This window comes from Pyrus communis, chromosome 5 (genome assembly GCF_963583255.1).
Source record: "Pyrus communis chromosome 5, drPyrComm1.1, whole genome shotgun sequence".
NCBI lineage: Eukaryota > Viridiplantae > Streptophyta > Magnoliopsida > Rosales > Rosaceae > Pyrus > Pyrus communis.
The window spans coordinates 6,307,615-6,323,338 of NC_084807.1; the positions used below are offsets into that span (position 1 = coordinate 6,307,615).

The 15,724-nt window shown below is 37.0% G+C and overlaps 3 protein-coding genes across 5 annotated transcripts; 1 reads left to right on the forward strand and 2 right to left on the reverse strand.

Annotated features, from left to right (window-relative positions):
• Positions 1-129: 129 nt before the first annotated feature.
• LOC137734629 (uncharacterized) lies at positions 130-7,198 on the reverse strand. Of its 2 annotated transcripts, none has more exons than XM_068473878.1 (13): positions 6,703-7,198; positions 6,529-6,606; positions 5,649-5,806; positions 5,039-5,114; positions 4,171-4,238; positions 3,727-3,979; positions 3,382-3,516; positions 3,171-3,277; positions 2,978-3,031; positions 2,808-2,891; positions 1,211-1,374; positions 753-900; positions 130-409 (listed from the first exon to the last, which is right to left on the reverse strand). In XM_068473878.1, the coding sequence occupies exons 1-12, from the start codon at positions 6,986-6,988 to the stop codon at positions 759-761; spliced, it is 1,605 nt and encodes a 534-aa protein (XP_068329979.1). In that variant the 5' UTR covers positions 6,989-7,198; the 3' UTR covers positions 130-409; positions 753-758. The 2 variants fall into 2 exon arrangements, with proteins under 2 accessions (XP_068329979.1, XP_068329978.1); XM_068473877.1 differs by having other exon boundaries at positions 130-481.
• Positions 7,199-8,328: 1,130 nt separating this feature from the next.
• Positions 8,329-10,138, forward strand: LOC137734599 (uncharacterized). Its single transcript, XM_068473837.1, has 2 exons — positions 8,329-8,597; positions 9,699-10,138. The coding sequence occupies exons 1-2, from the start codon at positions 8,430-8,432 to the stop codon at positions 10,092-10,094; spliced, it is 564 nt and encodes a 187-aa protein (XP_068329938.1). The 5' UTR covers positions 8,329-8,429; the 3' UTR covers positions 10,095-10,138.
• A 279-nt stretch (positions 10,139-10,417) lies between these two features.
• On the reverse strand, positions 10,418-15,343 carry LOC137734598 (UMP-CMP kinase 3-like). 2 transcript variants are annotated; one of them, XM_068473834.1, is made up of 10 exons: positions 15,203-15,343; positions 13,969-14,030; positions 13,653-13,728; positions 13,075-13,192; positions 12,471-12,627; positions 12,271-12,351; positions 12,039-12,146; positions 11,888-11,959; positions 11,143-11,195; positions 10,418-10,625 (listed from the first exon to the last, which is right to left on the reverse strand). In XM_068473834.1, exons 2-9 carry the CDS (start codon positions 13,996-13,998, stop codon positions 11,187-11,189), a joined length of 651 nt encoding a protein of 216 aa, XP_068329935.1. In that variant the 5' UTR covers positions 13,999-14,030; positions 15,203-15,343; the 3' UTR covers positions 10,418-10,625; positions 11,143-11,186. The 2 variants fall into 2 exon arrangements, with proteins under 2 accessions (XP_068329935.1, XP_068329936.1); XM_068473835.1 differs by having other exon boundaries at positions 15,078-15,209.
• Between the last annotated feature and the right edge of the window lie 381 nt (positions 15,344-15,724).

A 15,724-nucleotide genomic window follows, 5' to 3' on the forward strand; every position in this document is an offset into this window, starting at 1 on the left:
TCTTATCTGCTTTGAATCCGGACGGTTACACGGTCTTAGCAATCTACGATAGAGTTGAAAAGCTGGCTTTCATCAAGGGAGGACACCAACGTTGTGAATGCAATTATTTATCCCTGTTTTGTCTGTAGATGTATGAATTTTCTCTCTTCCTTTCATTTCAATGAATTAAATCATATTTTTGACAAATATACAGCCCCTTTCAACGCGATCAAACTTTACAACATACAAAATAATATTCATAAAAATGTATATCTCCAATGCTACAAAGTATAAGTCTATGCTACGAGAGTCCATTTTCATCATCTTTGTTTTCTACTTCCGACCTCTCCAATCAGCATTCCCGGGAGATTTTCTTCAGAGGAACAAGCCGGCGGCAGAGCCACCAGGGCCCCAATCTGACTTACAGGTCCTGATCCACAATTTAAACGTTGCTTTGAATTTCAGACGGCTCAACGCATCACAGCCCGTGCGACACAAAAACCTTGCAATATGTAAACATCATTCTAAGTGGTGATCATATGTTTGATACAAGTTCGTTTTATGAGAAATATATTTTGTGATACCAGTTAATTTTATGAGATAAAAAGGGTCAACACCTTCATGTTTTCAGCTGACGGGTAACCATTACCATCTTTAAAAGTCTCAATGAACAGAAGAACGCATGAAAGCAGTACATCAAAATATTTTGACAGTATCAATACAAGGGTTTCTTGAAGCTACTTCGAATTCAGATGACAGTTTTTTTTTTTTACCTTCAGTTATGCACCCGCAAGGTTTCCAATGAGAGACTTCTCATTTCGGGCGTGACCAGTGGGTCCCACAGCCGGAGGTGCATGCACGGTGATTGGCAGAACCCACTCACTTTTGTCTCTTCCCTCTATCAAAAGAGGATGCTCGTACCTGGAGTAAAAAGAATCCAAGATTTTGCAAACATCTGAATTAGCACATGTTTTGGTACATTTACATTTGATGACTGCACTGCACATACAAGAGTTTATTAAACATTCGATTGACACTTGCTGTAACCTTATTTTCTTCTTAATAAGCAAATTTACTACCGTGTAATCAGAAAAAACATGTCAGAACTGCATGACTAATTATGAAAATAAAACTCATAATCCTGAACTTAACATGTTAACCTCCTGCTGCATTTTAATCAACATGTAAAGAAATAAGAAGCTTATAGATGATTCCACATGGTCGGCCATACCTAGTCCAATCCACATTCTTCGGAGTGGTAAAAAATTCACATCGAAGTACCCATTGTACAGAAACATGGGGAGTGGAAAAAGACATAGGCCCATCCATGGGAATGGAGAAAAGAAAACTTGTCTGCACCAAATCCGCAACGACCTCATAATGATCACTCTGAATCTGATAAAAAAAAAGAAGATCCGTAAACACGACAACAAAATCGTCAAACTATGCAACCAGTAAAATTCCATTTGCCTTCACATATTACTTTCATCTCAGCTCACAACGAGGCCTGATTATTTCCGTCTGACATAATATGTCAGATCTTTGTCCTGGCACAACAACTAATCAGCTTTTTGTCGTTACTCTATAATCAATTAAATTAACTAGGATTTATAACTTGGAACAATGTAGTTTTATAGACCAATATGCAGAGTTGGCAACATGATTTTGATAAAAATGACATACGACCTCACTAATATGACAGGCTGAGTTTCACTGTCATAACATTATAGACACAACAAGACCAACCACAGTACATAATTACATGCACCCTTTGATAAATGAGAGAGGAATTAAACTTGGTAATTTGTTTTGGTTTACGATAATTTCTATCCATTACACAAGGTTCTGCAACTGCTTTATTCCATAGATATTTCCTGCTTTCCTCATTTGGGATACCTAGTTACAATCCAGCATTCATATGACACGAGCTTCTGCAACTCCTTTCTTATGCTAATGTAAACAATAAAGAACAGCACCCCTTCGTTACAATCCAGCATTCAAATGACAACCAAAAACTCAAAACCTAGTTGATGACCAAAGAGAAATATACAATCCCACAGCAACTTTGATTCATGGTTAAACCATTACCCATCATACCTACTCTGCTTAACCCTTATTATTCTGAAGTGTTTTTATAGCAAACTATATCCCTTAATACAGCATAGAGCAGAGTTTACACGAATCAAATCAACATCATCAAAGAGAACCACACAGCACAACCATGCCTTCGACAGACCAAAGATTTCATACTATGTTTTTACCAAGGTATGACTCAAGTACAATGAAACGTGCTATTGTCTCTAAAAGTCTCCTTTTCCCAGTTGGCCTAGTATTTCAAACATGTTTCCTAAGCAAATAAAAAAGACTACCTTCAAACTGAAGAAAACACTCATATAAAAACTTCTCAATGACCCTAGAAAAAGCTTGATTATGAGAACATAAACACTGAACCATCTCAAAATTCTTGTGGTTGTGAATGAGTTCCAATGAGAGCCCATTCTTTCCAGGTTTCATTAACCAATTCTCAAGTAAGGCTGGTTTGTGGTTTTGGAATTTTTGAAAAGATTCATCCACTTCACATCCCAAAAGCAACAGCTTTACATCACTTTTTTTGTCCATTATTAATTCCCTTTTCAGTATCTTAGGGTGTGTGTCAACTGCATGTGTAAACTTATATGGAAAGAGAACAAAACTAATCTCAGATACTAGAAGCTATTGATGTTAACTTTTAACATCCAGTCCTTAAATCTTCCATAAATTGGCTTATTTTTAGGTATGATTCTGATGCACTTACCATTCAACTGACAGCTAGAAATAAAAAGTCATACCTTTGTAATTGTGGGAGAATTCCTCCGAGAAGGATGGACAAATCGCCGACTAATAGTTTCTGAAGTCTCCAGCGTTATAGAAACCTGAAAAACAGAGCCCGTCAGTGATAACTGTAAACCTTTACAAATCACTGTAACTGATTTCAATAGTACTTGTAAATTGCAACTACCTCAAGGCATCTTCTAGCTCCTTCTTCATGAAAGAAAGTAAGAGTTCCCCCAATCTATTTTCATGGAGAGCAAGAGACACAGAGAGAGAGAGAGAGAGAGAGAGAGAGAGAGAGAGAGTTCACAACTAAAAAAACCAGAGAAAGAAAATGATGGAAAAAAGGCAGAAGAGAAGCCATAAAGAAATGAAATTACCATATCACTGAAGTAATAATTGGAATCAGAATTTTTTGGGGAAAATCTAAGCAGAACTCGGTCATCCAGCCTGATATTGTATGACCTGCCTCGAATGAAGCCTTCTGCTGCAGAAAATATTTGCAGAAAATTAGTTTTCAAGGACTTATTACAAAAACAGAAACCAATGCATAGAAGATGTATAAGAAGAATAAGAAGTGCACTAACTTACATGCTAAGGTTTCAACAACTCCAGATGCTGGTGAAGAAGATGCCCTTGTTTCATCATCCAAAGAAAGACGTTTTGTAAGCTTCTGCAGCTGGCTTGGAGAGCCAATAGAAGATGAATTCAGGGGCAATGAAAGATCTGTTTGACAAAGTAATTTGTCACTAAGAAGGCTATTCTGACTTGCAAGGAAATTCTGAAGAAATTGCAATCTTAACTAAACAATATAAAAGGAACTATAACTCAACAAAATAGATGAAATACCACAGAAACTATTTTGGAAATAAGCACAGCAATGACAAGCTCAATGCATAAGACTTGAAGCTTTTTCTAGGTGGTCGTAGAACTCACCAGGACCAGTGTCGTATAAGACTTCAGCCACAGAGAGTCGTCGGATTGCTAGATTTGAAGATAAACTTGTACGCTCTCCTTCAAGATAAGGGCTATCCTTATTTGAAGACCTTTGTGACTGCAAGGATAGTGAACTTCCAAATGTTCTGTTTATATGTTCTTTCATAGGATTGTATGAAGAAACGGATGAGATCTCATCCTTTGAGCTTTCATAACCTTCTTCAACCCCATCATATATGTCATTAGCTCTCACCTGTAAGATGAATTAGTTCGCCTTATTTATTAACAATAAAATGGATGAGTACATTTGTTATTTCGAAACTACAAGAGACAAATATTGCTGAAATAGGGAACTCTATACTGACTTTGCATGCCTGAAAAGAAAGAAATGCAATTCCTAGAAACATATAAATGCAGAAAGACATTGTGGTAGTATGAGCCTACCCAATCAGAGTCGCCATCCATCTCTTTCCAATACATATCCATTTGGATGGTTGCAGAAGGCACAATCCCTGTAAACACATAAATGACAGAAATATCTCAAAACATAATCCAACATGCATAGACTATTATTTCTGAACTTATAGACAAACAAACATGTATATCAAACCAAACAGATATATGGATATATCTAAAGACAGAAAAATATCTTAAAATGATTAAGATGCAGAAACTCAAAAATAAGACATAGTTTAGTACAGTAGTATCTTTTATACTGTACTAGTACAAGGATAATTACTTGAAAAAAATACAAAAATGTATTATAAGAAGAATATGAGCAGTATTCAAGAGCTTGTCTGTTGCCCAAAAGAACTTGAATTGCAGCATTTATGTACTGTAAACCACAAATTCATTACTACTCTTACACAATTGACAGAGATCTTACCTACATTTAAAAAATTGGAAAAGAAATATTTTACATTTTTCTAAAATTGATTCTATCCCATCACCAAGTTGATAGTTCCAATTTCTTGTAATGGTTCCATTTAATAAATTCACTTAGTACAGAAGATGCCCTGTAATAACATAGAGGGTCCAATAAGGCTCTCATAACTGATCTGCTAGATGCATAAGAATGCTCAATTCCAATAAATTTGCCAAGCCTGATGCATTGTACTATGATTTAGTTATAATCATAACTACTAATACTAAACCAGTGGCAAATGGTCGTTCCAATTCACTTGAAAATTACACATTTCAGGCTGAATTATTTATTGAAAGCCGTATCTTGAACCTAAAGAGAGCTTCCAAGAGAGAAGCAGTGGCATACAGGTTTACATCCCAGAGTAACAAAAATAAAGGAAAAACTCACCATCTGTTTGACCTTCTTCCATTCCCAATCCACTGGTTTTCTGAGTGACCCATACTTGTATTGGAACACGAGCTTCCTGGATGTTTAAAGTTGATGAGGTTCACACATCAAAATGTTGACATATCACCTCAACATAAAAAATGAAAAAGACTAGCATGTACAGGCAGAGGTATTTTTACCAATATCTACCTAAACACAGATTCACACTCACACATGGACACAAATCTCTATGTATGTATGCATATGTATGACTCTACTTAAGCATATATTTGATAAGGACCACCACGGATACACAGTGTTGATTACGTTTAAAACAGAATCTGGATGAAAATAAAAGTTTCTGATTCCTGCATATACTGATTACTACAGGTAAGTCTTTGGTATATTTTGAAGCAGATTCCACTCTTATAAATGACAAGCCCATTTCTCAATCAACATATTCATGTATAAAGTTTGTTAAAGAACAATGTTAATGTATCAGGGTGCAATATGAGCAGACTATGATATTCAGAGGCAGAAATAACTATAATTCAATAAAGCAAGTGCATAATCAATCATAAAGGAGAAAAGTCACATAAACAGCCATCATGATAAGTCAAAGAAAACCAACCATTTCAGGAAAATCTTTCACTGATTCTCCACGAGAGTGGGGATTCTCCAATATCAGCCATTGTCCAGACATTGTACTTCTAACATAATACATATATCGAAGGGTAGCACCTTTGTACGATGGTGGTATAACAGGGGCCAGCAACGACCGCACCACATCTGCAGAAAACATTGAATATTAACAGAAAGGAAGTTTAGACCAAAACAATTCCAACATAAACTCTCTTCTTCAGATAAGCTAAAGCTCCATGTCACCATCCTTTCAAATTTTATTATCAACAGACCAGGTTCACGTTACCATTCGTTTGACAACAATAAAGCACTAGCCTAAATTCAGTTTAGAAGCAGAACTCTGTTTCAATGAAGCACTTGTATAATGTCCCTTAAGTACCTCAAGAACCACTCCCCCCAATCCCAATCCCATTCTCTTACTCTCCTCTTTCTTTTCCACCTTCCTAATGTGAACATCTGGTTTATTCTTTGAGCAGGTTTCCCAGTTGATTAAGATAGGGAATGGTTTCTGAGCATCAAGGTTGAATTCTTAGCCAAGCAAGGTGTTTGTTGTCGAAATTAATGTGCTACTTTGGCAGAATCACCTACTCCTTCATAATACTAGTCTTTGGTTAATTTATGCGACTTGTTGGTTTAGTACTACAGAGGAAATGCTACCTTCCCTAGCTCAGTACCTTATTCATTCTTAAGACCAATCTTAGCAATTAGAACCAACTTCGATGAAATGCATTTATCAGTCAAAAGAACAACAAAGACACTACCTATTCTAACAAATACGATAGTTCGTTTGATATTTCTCCATTTAAATCCTAAGTCCTAACATCTACAACACAAAATACACAAAAACAACATCACAACTAATTACTCACATGATTTTGTACCCCCGGGCGAAACAATCTGATTCGTAACCAGCGCAGGAGTTGAGCACTCCATGAACACATATTCACCTAAACGTTTCATGTAACACAAAATCACAAGTAAATAACGAAAAAAAAGGCAATCAAATCATAAAATTCGTTCACTTTATCTACTTTTGATTCTACCTCTCCTCTGTTTGGATCCGGTGGTCGGTTTCTGCGTGGCGAACCACTGCGAATCGAGCTTCTCAATGCCCTTGATCTCAAACCCTAGGCGCTCAATCAAGAGCGAGTAAGCCGAACCGTCATATCTGCTAGGATTTGAAATCTCGACGGTGATGACGATGGGATCGCCGGGCCTGTAGACTTCCTTATCGGTTTGTAGCTTGAGAGTGGGGAGGAGGTCGCTGGTCAGAGCCTTGGCGTTGGAACCGAGGCCTCCGAAAATGGCGGACAACCTGCGCGGCAACATTTGGGGTCGCTGTGACTCCGGTTCTCGTTTGCTCGTGTATATTGAAGGGGGCGAATATCTCTCAGAGCTCGGAAGCACTGTGTGGGAGTGCGTATCGTGGAGAACGACGGCGTTTCGGTTGCTGTTCCATTGCTCTTACTTCTTCTTCGTGTTTGCAGCGGAGAGTCACTGCAACAGAGGGGCAGGGGAGTCTGTTTCCGGTTTTTGCTGATTGACGCGACCGGTCCATTTCAGTTTTTAATTCTTTTTCCTCTTGTTTCCGGGTAGATCTGCTCTAAGTCCACGTGTCAAATTCTGGGTAGTTACTTTTTTTCCTCAAAGGATTACACGGTAATTTACTTTGTATTAATACATTACAGGAGCGGACATACCAATATCCGTATACATCGTTATACTGATGAGGTGAGGCTAATTTTTGAAGGCCAAATTTATATAACACGAATGCACTGTTATCGTGTCATAAATATTATAAAGTAATAAGATTTACGGATTAATCGAGCAGTTCTTCTTTTTAATATCTACCGAATATGATAGGGTATTATGTAGATAGCTATACAAAATGCCACAATGGAGATGATCCAACATCTTAGTGGATAGGGTGTTAGATTTTCACCTATTCATCTCGGATTCTATACTCCCCTCCTTTAAATTATTATAATAATTTCGAATCCTCTATTTATTTAATAATAATAAATTAATATATAAAAAAAAAAAGGTGTGCCGCCATACCATGTAAGTTCATCCTCATTTTTTGGAGAGTAGAACATGAATTAGCTGGCCCATGGCTAGCAAGGTAGATTTTTTTTTTTTTTTAAACAAATGATATTATTTATACTAAAGGTAGAAAGTGGACTAAGCTTCACAATGGGTTAGCATAATTTAGTTCAACACCTTTAGAAAAAATAGAATCTAAAATTTCTCAGTTATGAGTAAAGATGAAAACCACGGTAACCACCGAACCAAATTACTAAGAGCTGGTTTGGTATTGTTGTACTTTGAAAAAAAAAAATATATTTCTGTTGTGCTGTGAGAATAAGCAGATGTGAAATAAAGTAGCAGAGTGTTTGGTAAATTTTTTTTGTAAAAGTGCTTTTGAAAAAAAAATAAAAAATAAAAATAAAACAGTATAATAGTGTTTAATAAACTTTTATGTAAAACAGATGTGAAAAAAAAAAACTGATTTTTCAAAGCTGGGTTTTACAGCTTTGTGTTTTTAGTTTTATTTTCACCCAAAATTGTGAAAAAAAAAAACTAAAACTAAATGTTTAACAAACATAAAAAAGTAGAGAACCAAATTAAAACCTAGTTTGTCATACATGTCAACCTCATTTTCCCACCAAGCCTATCTTCCTTTCCTCCCCACGTGCCTCACACGTGGGATTTCCTGCAAAAGTACTCATCCGCTTAGTAAGAGAGGAAGAAACCTTCGTCGTTGCTCTGAATGGCCTGCTGCACATCAGCTCCTCCTCTGCCGCCGCCGCTGTCAAACCCCTGTGGAAGTGGTTCGGTGAAACCCAGCCGGCTCTCATGGGCATCTTCCTTTCCCAACTTCGGCGTCTCCTTCAATTGCACCACAAGCCCTCCTAATCGCATTCACACCCCCAACAAGGCACGCTTCCATTACTTCCTCTTTCTCTTTCTTTTCTTACCTGACGTTTTTTCTTATACTGAATCCCAATATTTACCATGAGGAAAATGTTGGAAATTGTTCGCAACCATTGATTTTCTGATCTGATGGCTTGAATTGAATCGTGTTTTGTCAATGCATGCATAATTTAGGGTTACCCGTTTCCATTAGTGCAGCTAAGGTGTTTGATGAAATTACTAGGACAATGGAAGTTGTAATGTTTGGAAATTATAGATCTCGAGTTTGTTGTGGGAAGGAAGGATTTGTGTGTGCGAAATGTGAACCGTAATGGAGGACATTACTAGGGTAACAAGCGAGTGGTTTCTAAGACTATATTTGGTCACTGGTAATCGAATTATTACATTACATTGGTTACGGTTATGGACCAATTTTGTCTGTGGAAATTTGCAATTGCGTTGTGTAGTTGAAACGGATTTGTTGGTTTTGGCACATTTGAGATAAATCTTGTCGACATTGATCTTATGGTGGAACTCAACTATTTGGTATATGAATGTCGGAGCAACTGTTTAATAACACATTTTGATGTCTCGACCAAACGATTAGGAAATGAAATTAGAGACAGATGATGCTTAGAAAGATCGATCACCATGAAGTATTCGTAGACAATTTAGAACTACTTTACAAGTTAAAGAATGGTATTTGCTGTTGACAAAGTTCACCTGCATTATCTCCCCCTTCCAAAATTTGTTTTGGAGGCAACCCTTCATTGTTTTTTTTTTTCCTTAGGGTAGCCATTCAACAACTTCAAACACCTTTTTTAGTTTACGAGGCCCTTTATTCATGCTTGTTCGGAGAAATAATCGTTGCTACAAACTATAGGTGCATGACCAAATTGGAAGAGGTACTCTGTTATACGTGTGAATTATCCGTTGTCTATTTTTTTTTTCTCCCGTGTACAAAGTAGAAATCTTTAGGTCTTTTATTATAGTCACTATGGCCTCGGTTAGTTCAAGTTTTACAAGTCAGTCGTGATTGATTTGCTAAGTCAAATGCTTCCTCAGTTAAACTCTCAACCACTGAAACGGATAAACAGGATTCGAGTTTCTGTTGCTTGTTTTTCAGGATTCCTTCATTCGAGCTGCATGGACCCGGAGATCTCGAGGCGAGGCTGCAAATAGACCTAATAGGAAATCATGGAGTCAAAGGACAGATATGTACATGAGGCCATTTTTACTGGATGTTTTCTTTTCGAAACGATTCATCCATGCCAAAGTGATGCACAGGGGTACCAGCAAAGTGATATCCGTGGCCAGCACAAACTCCAAGGATTTGAGGTTTTCGTTGCCATCGCTTACCGATAACGAAGCATGTCGAGTGGTAGGAAACCTGATTGCAGAGAGGTGCAAGGATGCTGATGTTTTTGCAATGTCTTTTGAACCCAAAAAGAATGAGAGGATCGAGGGTAGGCTTGGAATCGTTCTCGATACCATTAAGGATAATGGCATCATATTTGTTTAGAACCTAAGCATCAATTTCATTGTCATTTTCGTATTCATTTTTCTCTCTCTCGGGTCTTTTGCTTTAAAGTGCTTTTAGGAGAAGCTTTCAAAAGTCACTTCCAAGTGCTTTTCTGAGAAGAAAGTGGTTCAAATAAAAGCCATTTTTAACAAAAAACGCTTACGAGTAAATATGCTTTCTATATTATACGCAACGCCCAAACAGGGTGCCTTACATACCACGCAACATTTAACTGACTTCCTCACATGAACAATCTTTCCAAGTGAATCACTCGATTGGTGTCCTTCAACATTTTATGTAATTTGAGCTCTTTATTCGCAGAGTAACCAAAAATGCATCGCATCAAACTTGAATCGGAACATTATTCGAACAATTATCACTATAAATCTTAAAGATAGAATACAATGACGATATGAGAGTAGAGGGATACACCTCAATTGTGTAGAATAATAATACAACCTTCTATAGTAAGCAAGCATCAGGAATAAACCTGCCAAAGAATATAATATATGCAGCCGGCAATTGCATCACCTGAAACAGAAAACGTTAATATTGGCGTTCGGTGAAAACAGTAAGTTTCTATACGTAATGTGCGGACAGGTGTGGCGATTCTAACGAAACATGGGCTGTATGGTCATTCGAACATGTTCAGTGAAAGTAATCTCGGTTTGCAAAGCAGTTGATTTGGGAAGCCTGTTTTTCGGCCAATGATCACAAACCAATTTTAAACAACGCACACTGTTAACAAATTTTTGAGTATTGTGAGAATATCATATTTATCAACCTTAAAAGTGACAAGAATAGTTCGGATTCCCGGTCGAAGATGGAAAACACACCATCATCGGCATTATTGGTATTGTTGCCTTTATTCCAGACATATGGGGTCTGTCAATTGGGTTCTCATATTCCATTCCTATATTCTATTTCGAGTTTTTAGATTCCTGGTCCCAAATGGAAAGTGAAAAGGAGAATGTGTGCTTATGTGCAAAATGAAGCAAAACCACGTAATGTAAACTCTTATTCTTGTGGTTCAAGATGAAGGTTTTACCTCAAGAGACATAGGATCTGAAATCTTGGTTACAACCGCAGCAATTAATCGGCCTGTAAAAGCAAGAATTGACGTCAATGACAGGGAAAATATACACATATTCAAATGTATGCTAGAGGGGGGAAAACAACACGATATTCTTATTAAATGTAGTTAAAGTTAACTTCAATGACACGCAAAATGTGCAGATGAGTCACGGTACACTAGATTCCACAATGTAAAATGTGCATCTAGATTTCTGTTCTTGATGCAGGTCCAGTTAATGCTAGAGACAGATTACTGTTAATACCCATCCCATTACTTTCAAACTCCAACCCGTATCAAAATTTGCTAAGAAATTTCTCATCATTTTCTCTTTCCGTTTGGTTTTAGCTAGCCAATAGCACCAATTTGTGTTCATACTTAGTTCTAGTTTGCATTTTATGGCTATGCATTTGACTGGCAGCTACATTCTGATCATTGATTACTTTACGTGATCAATTTGGTATGCCACAATTGTGATTACAATTAGTTGATGTGGAAACATAATCAATCTAAAACTAACATCACACTTAGGTCATTCAAATTCCTCGATTTCTAGAAAAGCTTACTACAATCCTAAAGCATTTGTTTCACTAGTTATATTTACAAAACCACACCAGTAAGAAAAGATACCCCCCATGAACTCCCTTCCCGGTCAAATCTTACACCATTTCATCAAGAACTTGATAAAGCATTCCATCAAAGTATGGCTATGGCCATTTACCTTCTCATCTTTTGGTGCAAAAATAGCTTTTACTGACTCATAAACCTCTTCAATAGGCCTTCTGGCATCAATCTGAGAGTGAAACAACAATGATTCCAACAAACATGAAAGACTATATTGTTGAAATAAGTAAAACCAATTGAAGAATTACCTTCCGAACTTTCCCCTTGGAGTTGTAGTACTCTATCACAGGGAGACTAGATTCTTGGAAAACCTTAAACCGCTTCCTTATTGTTTCTACGTTATCATCCTCTCTTCCCTTCATTGGCCCAACAAATGAAACACAAAAACATCAACATAATTAGTTTGGAAACAAAAAGAGATGATATCATTATATCAAGACAATATACAAATTCTTCCACAAGAAAAAATCATATTTTTACCTGGTTCCTACCCAAAAGCCGCCTCTCCATCTCTTCTTCAGAACAGTCAAAATACAAGACAAATGAAGGCTCGATTTTAGCCTGCAAAATCATTAACACGGTTTACCATTGGTTAAACAAGTAAATAAACCACTATGAAAACTAGTCAATTACCACAAACTGTACTTAAGTCACAACGAAAGATTATCCAGAGGGCTCACCACATCTTCAAATGCAGCACGATTTTCCTCATTACGGGGAAACCCATCAATGAGAAACTTATCATTACCATTTTCCAGCATTGCTCGTTCAAGAAGTTTAATTGTTACTTCGGAAGGAACAATCTTTCCTTCTTTAATCATATCCGAAATCATGGTCCTGTCAACCATTAAAAAAGTGTTGTTACATGAGACATGTAAAACAATTTTTGATGGGCATACAAAGTCCAGAGTCTAGACTAACTTTGCAATCATTTTTCATCAAAAGGACATAAAACAAGACACTTCTGCAGAAACACTTTTTCTAGTGTTTAACTGTATTGGAAGAAGCTAATTTTGATCCTGAGCATTCTCTTTCTTTTACTCAAATGGTGTGATACAGGATCAGTTTACCCAACAGAGGCAACCAACCACAACCTTATTGTCACCCTTGCCCCTCAAGTAATGTAACACAGAATCTTATAAAAGTGAAGCTGTTGGGTGACTATGAATTCATGGTAACTGGAGATACTTTTGCCATACTCAAGAAGCAGAATCCTACCTTCATCATGTATCCCACTCCCACTACTATAAAAAGCCAAAAGTAGACTACACAACTATGCCATACCCATTTTCAGAGCCAGATTTGATTTCTGCTCTAAGAAGATCGCCAGCACTGAGATGGGTAAAGCCAAAGTGCTCAACAATGTTTGCACATTGAGTACCCTTTCCGCTGCCTGGGCCACCTATTACATCAAACGAAACAACTGATAAGAGCATCCATAGGTACCTCAAAAAAAAAAAAGGAAGGGTGGTGCCATAGAAATGACTGGAGGCTTTAGTGTAGCTAGTGGAAAAAATAAAAAAATAAAAACCAAACACGAAATGTATAAATAAAGTACAGCTACGATAACAAATGAGAGGAATGTAGACAAACTTAGGGTTCGTATCAATAATTAGTTTTCCCATATAATGGCTAACTGAAATAAAAAATTAAATAGCCAACCTATCATACAAAAACATCATCTCTTTGACATACAGGACTCTTAAATCATGCACATATTTTCGTTGAACTCTTAAGCAAAGAGAGAAAAAGGATATTAAAAACACGAGCCAAGATTAGTGGATCTTATCCCAGGTTGCTAACAGCTCAGAAAAACAAGGATGATTAGAATACAACTAGTTCTAGTTCCATAATTTTCTTACCCAATACAAAAACAACTGTAGGGTTCAGATCAGCTAAGCTTCCATGAGCCTCCTGCTGAGCCTCCTGCTGAGCCTCCTGCGGTAGGATGCATTTCTCAATTTAAGCTTGAAGTAGTATGAAATGAAACAACAAATGTTAAAGGTGCACATACGGAAACCAGATAAAAAAATAACGTCCGCCGGGAGTCCGGAGAAGACTAAATGAAAGCATATCATTTCCCAGTAAATTTAGAAATATCAACTGAACTGACAAAGTTTCCAGAAGAAACCGTGCATGATTTCAGAAACCTCAATCAAAACAAAACCCAAGATATACCTTCTTTCCGTCATCAACAACTGTACCCATGAGCACCAACTAATTGTCTCTGAATATCCTATCTGTGCAAATCAAAACACTGCAATTGTAAAACCTTAGGTAGACCAAAAACCCATGATTATGCTTGAATCTGCAAAAATATTTGATGTGCTAACAAACTCTCTTGTACACACGGCACATCTATGCATGCATTTGTACATACAAATATATTAATTTTCCACCACAGCGGTCTGAATAGCCACCGTCTTGTGCATCACAATTGAACCATAAAACTCCCATTAAGTCAAACTACCCTTCGTAAAGTATCTTTTAACCTTCTAAACTGTATGATCTATACAAGCAGAGGCCATACATATCAGAATCAAATTTTAGTCCCATTGTTGTAAAGTTTACCTGTTCAAAGTAAAATACGAAAATTTAACAAAAAGCATACATTTGATTAAAGTGATTAAAAAATTTCAAACAAATGTACAAAATATCTCAGAAGTCAAAACTAGGACTTTTCCCATCATAATTTTAAAATGATTCAATTCAAATCCTTCATTCATTCAATTATTCATAGATCCAACAAAGACGAACAGCGATGATCAATTCGGATGCAGAAAACCAGGCATGCAAGGAAAAAAATAAGTTTTTGTTTCGATCTAATGCTCAAGCTCCACCATAATCGGCATATAAATAAATTCAAAACTTTATTCTCAACCTTTCCCTCCCTTTTCCTCATGAATCAATTCAACACCAATCAGAACTACGTCGAGATCTAACAAAACATATATGCAATCAGACAATAGAAGGGCCAAAATTCAACGAAACAAAGAACGAAAATTCATATCAAAGCATCAGGTAGACTCAGATCGAACACTCAACCGAGTAATGCGAGCTCAAATCGACACATACACAATCAACAACCTCAAATGAATAAACAGAAAAGAAAAATCTTGAGACTTTCCACTCCCTTCCACGAAACCAAACCAAATAGACACGGATGATTCAAAACCACACCGATCAGATCCACGCAAAAGATTCAAAATCCCGATCAAATGCGAGCTCAAAAAACTACCGAAGACAAAAAATCCTATCGAAATAAAAAAAAATGGGACGACGCTTACCAGTCAAATCAAGCATTAACAAACATGATGCGGAGCAAAAGAATTCGATTCCAGAAACGCAGATCAGAACCTATTTCAATTGCATCAAATGCTAATCGAAACTGCGAATGGAGAACAAGCCATACCTGTGTGTGAATTTTGGTGCGAAGATCTGAGCCGAGCTGAAATTTTGGGAGATGCGGTGGCTCTGATTTTCTTAAATAGAAGATGGGGGGCGAGGTGGGGTGTTTTGAAATGGGAGAAGGCCAATGACTCTGCAGGGAATGTGACTGAGGCCTTAATTTGAGCGTTTTGGTCGGTAAGGGTAAAATGGGAATTTCGAAAAGCATGGGAAAAAGTTTGCGTAGTTATAACGGCTAAAGCCTGCCTAGTGTTTTAAATTATTTTATTTGGTTTCTTTGAGTGATTTGGAAGCTTAATTAGAATTTTTTAAGAACAATACTTCCCTGCTGTAAACTCAGCAGGAAGTCCTGCACAAAAGTGACGTGGCATTTCCAGAGAACAACACGTGTGGGTTTTTTTCCCTCCAAAAACCTCTTATCTTTAACTCAAGTAAAGTTCCTCTTTCTAAACTAATTCCTTCCCTATATTTTGAAGTAAAATTCTCTCGTCTTCTGTTCTTATCCCTTTTTCTTCCTTCCTCTCAC